General features: G+C 44.9%; 2 protein-coding genes across 5 annotated transcripts in view; one reads left to right on the top strand and one right to left on the bottom strand.

The window, feature by feature from the left end:
* The first annotated feature begins 660 nt into the window (after positions 1–660).
* On the top strand, positions 661–6,704 carry LOC115107675 (sodium-dependent glucose transporter 1-like). Of its 2 annotated transcripts, XM_065008719.1 has the most exons (5): positions 661–1,170; positions 2,428–2,596; positions 3,839–3,955; positions 4,065–5,176; positions 5,292–5,482. In XM_065008719.1, the coding sequence occupies exons 1-5, from the start codon at positions 883–885 to the stop codon at positions 5,388–5,390; spliced, it is 1,785 nt and encodes a 594-aa protein (XP_064864791.1). In that variant the 5' UTR covers positions 661–882; the 3' UTR covers positions 5,391–5,482. The 2 variants fall into 2 exon arrangements, with proteins under 2 accessions (XP_064864791.1, XP_029487043.2); XM_029631183.2 differs by having other exon boundaries at positions 4,065–6,704.
* The window catches only part of LOC115107674 (DNA polymerase zeta catalytic subunit-like), a 143,216-nt gene continuing 139,576 nt past the window's right edge, over positions 6,627–10,266 (bottom strand). For 2 of the 3 annotated variants that reach the window (XM_029631178.2, XM_029631179.2), the window contains 6 exons: positions 10,105–10,219; positions 9,750–9,887; positions 9,353–9,543; positions 8,532–8,778; positions 7,859–8,059; positions 6,627–7,605 (listed from right to left, as the gene is read on the bottom strand). In XM_029631178.2, coding sequence (XP_029487038.1) covers positions 7,465–7,605; positions 7,859–8,059; positions 8,532–8,778; positions 9,353–9,543; positions 9,750–9,887; positions 10,105–10,219 — 1,033 coding nt within the window. In that variant the 3' untranslated portion in view covers positions 6,627–7,464. Of the gene's footprint in view, positions 7,606–7,858; positions 8,060–8,531; positions 8,779–9,352; positions 9,544–9,749; positions 9,888–10,104; positions 10,220–10,266 lie in introns of those variants that run through there. The other variant, XM_029631181.2, reaches the window with a different exon arrangement.

Genomic DNA, 10,266 nt, shown 5'->3' with positions numbered 1-10,266 from the left:
CAGATCAGCCTCAATACGTTGTGGCCTGGACTCAGATCAGCCTCAATACGTTGTGGCCTGGACTCAGATCAGCCTCAATTCGTTGTGGCCTGGACTCCACAAGGTGTCCAAAGCGTTCCACATGGATGCTGGCCCACGTTGACTACAATGCTTCCCACAGCTGTGTCAAGTTGGCTGGATGTCCTTTGGGTGGTGGACCATTCTGAGGGAAACCCAGCAGCGTTGCAGTTCTTGACACAATCAAACCAGTGCGCCTGGCATCCACTACCATACCCTGTTCCAAGGCACTTTGGGGTATATTATTGTGTTACTTTATTTAGTAAATATTTTCTTATCTTTCTTGAACTGCACTGTTAAGGGCTGGTAAGTAAGCATTGTATGGAAAGAGCAGGTGTTCCTAATGTTTGTACACTTAGTGTATAAAGCAAAGGGTGATTGTAATTGTGTGCTGTAATCCAATGTCAATATTGGACCACCCTTTAATTTATAGCATTTTTACAAGTATAATTCATTTTTTTTGTAGTCGTGCATGTAAAGCACAGAAGCACAAATATTTATAATGATAAAGAAAACATTTCACATTTCTAGTATGATCGTTAGATGTCGCTGTATTCGTGAAATAATTTAAATCATATGACTAGTACTTCCTGTACGCTGACGTCCATATTGTCATACACTTGACATATGGAACCACGGCTTTTACCACCCAGCCAAACGTTCCCCATGTCCGATTCTTCATGCAATGAATGAATGAATGACTCGAAAATATATCAGCAAGTGTCGTTGAAGGAACGGTCAGTGCGCGCAGTTTGTTTACCAAACGCACTGGCGCAAGCTTCCCAACCAGCAGGATACAGCCAGACATAATTTGACAGCTCGACCATGTCTGCCTCGGCCGCCAGAGATCCTGTTGTGAAAACGAAGCATGTTCGTTTCGCAAGAATGAAGGAGGATGATAATAACGATGACCAAGAGGAACATACTCTGTTTGACAAGAGGAAAGACACAAGGCGAGGGGTGAAGAGTGTAATGAAAGGGAGGAAGGAGAGTTCGATTTCGGGGTCCGATGGTGAGGTTGAAATCATCGGTGGAGTTAGCAGCGCCAGCGGTTCTGGAGGCTGCAGCGGCTGGATCATCACCATGGCGCTCTGTGCATCGTTCCTCGGACTGGTAAGAGTGCTTGTTGTTAGGCTAGTAGGCAAGTAGAAGGGACTGCATTTGACAATTTTGTCAACATCAAGGCCCTGAAATTAGCTACTATATTTCGGAAACCGTTTACCGTTTACCGAACCAAACAGAGCAAAACGAGAGTTTCTGTTGGACAAATGCAGGTACCGGTAGTTTGCTTCCGTTTGAGAAACGTTTAGCATATTTTGGTTTAAATGGAAATTATTGTTAGGATGTTGTGTCCCTATCCCCATATATTCGCTCATACTAAATCGCAGGTTGTCTTTAAATGTTTAAAACGTCATCTTATTGTACACGAGCTTTACAAAGTCAATGTATTCCCATTCAATAAGATGTAGCCTTTCCAAGATGCATTCATTGAGTTCATTATTTCTGTGATTGTGGTTGTTTCAGTGGAGGTAAAATGAGCTTAGTTAGGCCTATATCCTGAATGAACAGAATTTTTATTTCAGGGCTGTCAAAAAAGCCAGGTCACCCGTGATACAAGTCAGTATTCGAAGTTCATCCATGTCTGAGGACGTTAAAACCCGCCACCATGGGCAACTGTGAGCGCTGTTATGTTCAAGTAGGTTTCGGATTTGCTAGGGCATTGGACGGGGATGGCCGTAAGCATATGATTCTGGTGCCAAAGGTTGCATGTTCGACCACAGCGATAGATGTCTCAAGGCTTTTAAGCCTATGCCAAATCTTGCCTCAACAATTCGGGGTTAATGCCTAAACTGTGGGGCCAAAGATTGCATGTTCGAATACAGTGATAAAGTTGTTTTTGAGGATTTTAGTTTAAAGCCTATGCCCAACCTTAACCATTCCGAGTTAATGCCTAACCTTAAGATGTCGTTGTTAATACCTATACTTAACCCTAACCTTAACAATTCAGAGTTAATGCTTACACTTGACCTTGAGCACTTTGACGTTTGATAAACATTTAATTTTGACATAAGACAGAGTTAGTTGGTCAAACTGGCTCTTCAACTTCAGAACTTTTACTTCCTGACACCTGTCCAAATGTACAATTTTGAATAACTGTCTTCTTAGAATGGGACATGAAAACAAAATGTTTACATTCTTTACCATTGGTTGCCACACAAAGTTAAAAAAATATATATGTATCCTAGAAAATGATGGGGCCCTAGATGCTACCAATGTTTGCCTGAGAACTGCACTAGGGGCAGGGCTGTATCTTACTTATACTTGACAATACTAGTAAGTGTTTTTTAAATGATTATTTCTGTCTTCCAGGGGATGAGTATCTCTGTTTTAGGCCCCACGTTTCAAGACCTGGCCATCAATGTCAACCAGGACATCAGCAATATCTCCTACATCTTCGTAGGCCGCTCGATGGGCTATATAGGCGGCTCTATGTTGTCAGGGATTCTCTTTGACTGCATGAACAGCCTTCTTCTGCTGGGTATGTCTAACAAATGATAATATACAGAAACTCAAACCACAAATAAATGCTGTCCGTTGGCAAAAAGAAACTCCCATTATATTTAAGCTCTAAGGTTTGTGGTCCCATATGGCTCAGTTGGTAGGGCATGGTGCTTACAATGCCGCGATTGTTGGTCTGCCAGGGCCACCCGTATGAAAAATGTATGCATGCATTATTGTAAGTCACTTTGGATAAAAGCATCTGCTTAGTGGCATTTATTATTATACTGAACAAAAATATAAATGCAACATTTAAATTGTTGGTTCCATGTTTCATGTGCTGAAATAAAAGATCCCAGAAATGTTTCATATACACTTATTTCTCTTAAATTCTGTGCACAAATTTGTTTACATCACTTGTTAGTGAGCATTTCTTATTTGCCAAGATTATCCATCCACCTGACAGGTGTGGCATATCAAGAAGCTATACTGAACAAAACCATAAACGCAACATTCTACAATGTCAAAGATGTTACTGAGTTACAGTTCATATAAGGAAATTAGTCAATTGAAATAAAATCATTAGGCCCTAATCTATGGACTTCACATGATTGGACAGGGGTGCAGCCATGGGTGGGCCAATCAGAATGTTTTGTTTTCCCCACAAAAGGGCTTTATTACAGACAGAAATACTCCTCAGGGCTGACGTGGTTACTCATGTAGACCATGCCAGAATGGTGCACATTGTGCTGGGGACAATACAAGGCCACTCTAAAATGTGCAGTTGTCACACAACACAATGCCACAGATGTCTCAAGTTTTGATTGAGCGTGGAGTTGGCAGCCTGACTGCAGGAATGACCAATAGAGCTGTTTCCAGAGAATTGAATGTTCATTTCGCTACCATAAGCCGCCTCCAATGTCATTAGAAAGAACTTGGCAGTACGTCCAACAGGCCTCAACCGCAGACCACGTGCCCAGTCATGAGAAATCCATAAATTAGGACCTTATAAATGTATTTCAATTGACTGATTTCCTTATATGACCTGGAACTCAGTAACATCTTTGAAATAGTTGAATGTTGCGTTTATATTTTTGCTCCATATATATATATATATATTTGCCTACACAGTATGCACAAAGCCTTACTGTAAATGCATCGTGTATGTTTATCAAAGAATGATGTAGGTTGTTTTTTGTGGGTGTTCATTACCTTTTTCCACAATGCATGGTGCACTGTATAACACTGTATAACACTGTATAACACTGTATTTTCATCACAGGCCTTTCCATGTTGATCACAGCGTTTGGGATGTTTGCAATCCCTTTCTGTAAGACAGCCCTTCTCCTCACTGCTCTGATGTCCAGTATTGGAGTTTCTATGGGCTTTCTAGATACAGGTAGGAACAGACAATCTATCTTTAATATAGTAAATAGGTACTTACTGCACAGTACAAGACATGGCCCTTAGTGAATGCCTCTGATGCCATTTACTGTCCTCCCTGGCAGGTGGTAATGTCCTGATCTTGCAGACGTGGGGAGATCAGGCTGGCTCTCACTTGCAGGCCTTGCACTTCAGCTTCGCCGCAGGGGCCTTCGTCTCGCCCATCATCGCCAAGCTGCTCTTTGGAACAGACTTGGAGCTGGATGTGGCTACGAACGGCAGCATGGCAGCCCCGCCGGTAACATTGACCTTCCCACCTGTCACAGACGATGTGTTCCAAACACAGTTCCCTTATGTACCCAAACGCTATGTCCTCAGTAGCAGCACCCTCAAGTCCATGTGGGCCTACATTGTGATCAGTGGTTTCATCCTGTTAATCTCACTCCTCTTCTTCATCCTCTATGCCCGCCACAGGCCCCCTCAGGGCAGGGCACAGACCCCCTCAGGGAAGCACCTGGTGTCAAAGCATCACAACGCACTCATCGCCATGCTCTTTGTCTTCTTCTTCTGGTACGTGGGGGCCGAGGTGGCGTACGGCTCCTTTATCTTCACCTATGCTAAGGATTATATCCATATGGACGAGGCCCAGGCAGCAGGGCTCAACTCCCTGTTCTGGGGGACGTTCGCTGCCGGCCGTGGCCTGGCCATCTTCTTTGTGTCCTGCATGCACCCAGGCACCATGATCCTACTGAGCCTGGTGGGCTGTACCCTGTCCTCCCTGTTCCTCACCCTCTTCAGCACTAACAGGGTGGCCCTGTGGATCTGCACTGGTGTCTACGGTGCCTCCATGTCGACCACTTTCCCCAGTGGGATCTCCTGGGTGGAGCAGTACACCACAGTGACGGGGAGGTCGGCGGCGGTTTTTGTGGTGGGGGCAGCCCTGGGGGAGATGGTCCTGCCCGCTCTGATGGGCTTCCTGCTGGGGAAGATCCATGGTCACCCCCTGTTGATGTACCTGACCCTGGCCACCGCCACAATGACCTCCATCCTCTTCCCCTTCATGTTCTGGCTGGCCTCGTCCCCCAGCGGCCCCAGCAGGACACCCCGCATCAGGGGCCGCAAGGAGCCCGACGACAGTGAGTACCGCCAAGGCCTGCTGGACTCAGGAGCCAATGATGAGGAAGAGGAGCAGCAGGAGGATGACGAGGCAGACCAGTGGAATGACGCCGACTTTGAGGTAATCGAGATGGATGACGCCAGCCTTATAAACTCTCCGAATAAAGCATTGTTATCTCCTAATAAAGCGCTCTCTTTATCTCCTAATAAAGCGCTCTCTTTATCTCCTAATAAAGCGTTGTCACCTGCTAACAAAGGGCTCCCACCACCTGATGTTATGGGGACATCAGGCGACATCAGTGCCACATCTGTCCCCTCTACTGCCCAGTCCCTAGAGCCCACAGTTGGGACCTCTTTTTCAGACTCTCCCGCTCCGCTGGGGGACTCACCCGGACAGAAAATGCTGCTTTCCCTGGACCGGGAAAAGAAGGACTAGGGGCTTTATTCAAACCATATCGTGGAAATTCAGCGTGATTGAAATTTAAAGGCAGTGTTCCCGCATTAGCAGAGAATACATTCACGGTAAACGCTGCATAAATCAGCTCAATCCAAAAGTACTTTGACATTTCTAGTGTGCAATCGGTAACGCTTCAGCGATACACATTGAAGAGCCCTAAACCTGGGATTCAATCCAATTGCGTTTTGTCCGCAATGGTCCTTTTAAAGGCATTGTTCGCCGAGACCGCATTCACAGTAAATGCTGCATATGTCAGCTAAATCGGAAATTAACTTTTTAGTGTCAGTCACGAAGTGCAATCGGAATGAATCACGCCTAGGGGTTCTAGTCTGGGTGTGAAATGCACCATGAGTGCTGTAAAGACATTACAATAAGTACTTCATATATTAGTATTCTACAAGAGCCATGTCTCCTTCTCTCGAGAAACTTGTTTGTTAATGTCTGGTTGTTTGTCATGTGCTTCTTTAGCTTGTTAACACTTACATGTAAGGGCTCTATTTAATCTGGATCACTGAAGCGTTACAGATTACGCAATAGAAATGCCAAGGTAATTTCCGATGGTCCCGATATGCAGCGTTTACCGTGAATGCAGCCTTCGCTAATGCAGGAACATTGCCTTTAAATTTCAATCATGACTTTAACGCTGAACTTCCCGCGATACGGATTGAATAGAGCCCAACATGTTTAATACTACGGATTTACCCCACAGTTTGTCTACTACGTTATTTGAGGCTGTGTTTAGGGGGAAAGTTAGGCCTCAACGGTTGCTGGTAATGAATACTGAAGAATCACCAACGTAACACTGAAAATAGGTTCCTTTAGATATCTTGGATGTAATTTTCTTTGTCATTCATATTTAGTAATATGTGAATTCTCAGCAGTTAAAGATAGGATGTTAGCCACCAATGTGGCCTGACTATGAATTATGTTTTTGTCAGACCTTTGAATGAAGTTTGTTTTCTGCAACAAAAAAATATATTTTAGAAAATCATTTAGAAATGTTGTGCAGTGATCAGTTGTAGTTTTTCATTCAGATGTGTGATCTTTGTGCTAATAACTTGATCAATCTCTGAATTGTTCTATTAAAACAATGGAAATCACAACCATGACAAAATACTAATACATGGAGTTTTATTAAACCAATCGTCAACCTGCAGCCACAGCAATGTCCATTAAAAACGAAAAAAACTAACATTTCCTACATTTTTCTTTTTACGTTTATACAGATCCTGTATATAGTTTTGGGAAACAATAGAATCCATCTTGACATGGTTAGATGAAATATGCTGTTAACATGGAGAAAGCATTAAAAAAAAAAGAAGCTTAAGGAAATAATATACTCTTGCCATAAATTATCAAAACACAGTATTGCAACAGTCCCAGAAGTAAAAACTGAAATGAATAGTCCCCATCCTCTTGATAGGCATCAGTGTCTCGGAGTATAAGGATAATGCTTTGCCAAAATGGACAAATACAAATCCAGGCGGGGAAAAAACGTATTACACACAAACAGAATGGATAAAAAATAGCTAGTTGATTTGTCCACTGTGATTAGAGCTTTCCTTTTTTAATGCTGATGCACAGAGAGAATTCAGATGGGCACTGTACAATAACTATTTATAAAATGTATTTGATATAAAAAGGGAAATGAAGTTAGTGGTTTCTTTAGTCAATCTTCGCATCGTCGGGAGCTCCTTAGGAATAGTGTTCAGTCTTGCGAGTTCAGAATAAAACGGTAAGGTCCTCTTCGATCAGAGTCAATGCCATCGTTATGATACAGACGAGACCATCTGAAGAAAAAACATCAGCTTCACGCACAACCAACCAATAGCAGCTAATGAGAACAAATCAAAGCACCATTTAAAGGAAAAGACAAGGAAACACTGAGCTGGATGAGACAGCGTTGGTTTAGCACCAGAATAGCAGAGCAGTGGGCCAGAACGTGTTCAGAATCAGAACTGCTCCAGGAGCTGTCGGAGGTAGGGCACCTTGGAGAGCTGTCTGTTGACCCGGGACAGCTTGTAGAGCACAGGACAGTCCAGAGACACACACAGAACCTGCCGCTCCACACTGCCACTACAGTTCCTACAGATCTGGACCAATGGAAAACAGGAGGCTGGTTAATGGAGTTTAACACTAATGAATCATTAAAGCTAGTTCTATCTACAGATTTACACCAACCAGTGACCTATCCCTGTAATATTACATCAATCACAGTGTTAAAAATACAATTCTAAGCTTGGCTCTCTCGCTCTACTCGATCTTTTTAGAAAAACTTAAATGAGCTTTAACATATCTGCAGCCTGTGGTAGCTTCCCAGTGATGTCCTGCCCCCCGACTGCTAACCTGTAGCAGCTGATCTTGCTGGCTCTCCCACAGCCGCATGTCCTGGTGGAGAGTGATGGCCACGCGTTGGGGCTCGCCCCGGCAGCTGGTACACACCCCTAGCTGGGTGAGCTCGTCACACACAGGACAGTGCAGCGTGGTGAAGTACTGGGAGATGGTCCCCTTCCTCTCAGCCACGGTGGAGCACGATGCCTTCTGGACCTGAACAGAGAGGACATGTTTCGAGCCATGGGCTGGACTATAATAGAAAAGTGGTCATCAATCACATAAATGTATTTATCATCAAGACTGTCATTCACTATTTGACAGGGCAGACACTGTTTTATCCTCTAAGAGCTATGTCCCTTTGTGCTTTAGTCTGATGCAGGCTACCAAGACAACAGCATGAAATGAGTATGTCCTATACACAATTCACCACTAGATGGCAGCGTTGGCATCTCAAAAAGGCAGTGCCTCTAAATGACTTGGGCATTGGATGAGTTTCATTCGATTTCTGACATGTCTTTTGTTGTCCGTCTGCACGAGTCTGGACAAAGCTTTCAAAATCATTATGTCTGTGTGTGTCAACAAACATCAATCGTTTAATCAGTCCATCAGTTTAATGAATCCCAGTAACTAACTTTTAGAGCAGATGGCCCACCCCTTCATCTGCACCACTCTTTCATAGCCTCACCCTGGGGATCTCCTGGTACCAGCTGAGCACGTCCACGCCGATGAGCTGGAAGATGCGCTGCAGCGGGGGCAGTATCTGCTTGGTGATGTAGTAGGTGGCGTTGAGGCGCAGACTCGGGTCCTGCAGCACCTCCAGGGGCCGCCGCACCAGCTGGATGAGGGGCACACCCGGCCTCCCGTACACAATCACGTAGGGCACCCTCTCGCCCGCCCGCGGCTCCAGGCGCCGGTCATAGGCCATCATACGCCTGGGGGGGGTCAAGACAGTAAAGGAATGGCTGGTTCCTGCTTATCTAGCACCCTAGATATGTGCAGTTATATCCATATTGTGGTGTAGGACCACACATGCAGTATTCAGATTTTAAAATGATCACATTTGTATATTTTTCTTCAAAAGGGAACATATACGAATTAAACATTATGCATTTGATTCCTTGTTTTGTACTGCAGCAAGATAAATGACTGTAATAAATTGTCATAGCTAATCTTCATAAATCACGCTGAACATTCCCGCTTAAACCATCTGAAATCATATTTTTCCACCCATTAGGGCTGGGTTGCTAAGCAACTGTCTCAGGTACAGTACACTGAGCTAGGCCGGTTGTAGTTCAGGCAGACAATGGGCATTCTGGGAAATCAGTAAGTGGCTTCACAAAGAGCAAGCAGGCAGACGAGAGGGAGGTCTCTCACACACGTCGGCCCACATACACACACATGCCCACACAATATTTCTCAATGATGCTACTGTTACCGTAATTCAGACAGTATCCTGTCATAAACACTAGGACCACCCTCCCCTCAGGCGGCGTGTTGTTGGTGTACCTGGTGAGCTCCAGAGCAGGGACGCAGGCCCCCGGCCGGTAGGAGCCGCTGCCCCTGTACTCCTTAGCGAAGGTCAGGTCCTGCATGCTGGCCTTGGCCTCCAGCACCTTCACACACTGACTCTGCACAAACTGCTTCACCAGGCTGATGTCCCGCGTCTCAAACAGCAGCTTGATGGAACGCTCAAAAATCTATGGAGATGAGGAGGTCCCACACCAGTCTATATTCTATACATCGACCAGGCTGACTGCTACCATAGAACACAGGACAGTTTTAAAAATACATCCTTTCTCCCATTGCTATCTGTGTATTAGTCTGAGCACGGGCTGTGGCGTGACTGTGAAGGGTGTAGACAGAGTGAGAGAGCAGGCAGAAATAGTCTAATGTTGCCGGTTACCTTGGAAACAGCAGGGCATCCGTCTCGGTGCACTGTTTCCATCCCCTTGGCGTGGAACACGGGATCCTTCTGGTCCAGGCTCTCGTACATGTAGCCCACGTAGCGCTTCTTTGTCTGGAGCACGCACGGCAGGTACACCTGGGATCACACACACACACACACACACGATTAAAGTAATGGTTCTGTAATTAATGCACAGACTCAAACAAATACCACACACAATGTCAATGCAACCTAATTCACACTGAGTAGTAGCAAATCATGGTTGTGAGGGCTGTTGATTTAGTAAGACACACTGTAAATAGACTGACACAGCCAGCCAGTCTAGACACTTCATACCGAGCAGAGACTGTACCTTCTCAAACTTCAGCTTGACAGGTTTAGGGTTGGTAGCAGTCACTGCCTCTGCGATCTCGTTGCCGATCCTGAAGGCCTGCTCTTTAGTCGTTCCCTTTAGCAGGACAAACATTCTGAAAGAGACAAGCAGAGAGTAAAAGAGTCAGAAAAACCAGACGGT

The sequence above is a fragment of the Oncorhynchus nerka genome, linkage group LG24, assembly GCF_034236695.1.
Source record: "Oncorhynchus nerka isolate Pitt River linkage group LG24, Oner_Uvic_2.0, whole genome shotgun sequence".
Lineage (NCBI taxonomy): Eukaryota > Metazoa > Chordata > Actinopteri > Salmoniformes > Salmonidae > Oncorhynchus > Oncorhynchus nerka.
Note: the sequence above shows the minus strand (reverse complement) of the source record. Positions and strands in the feature narration are given on the sequence as shown.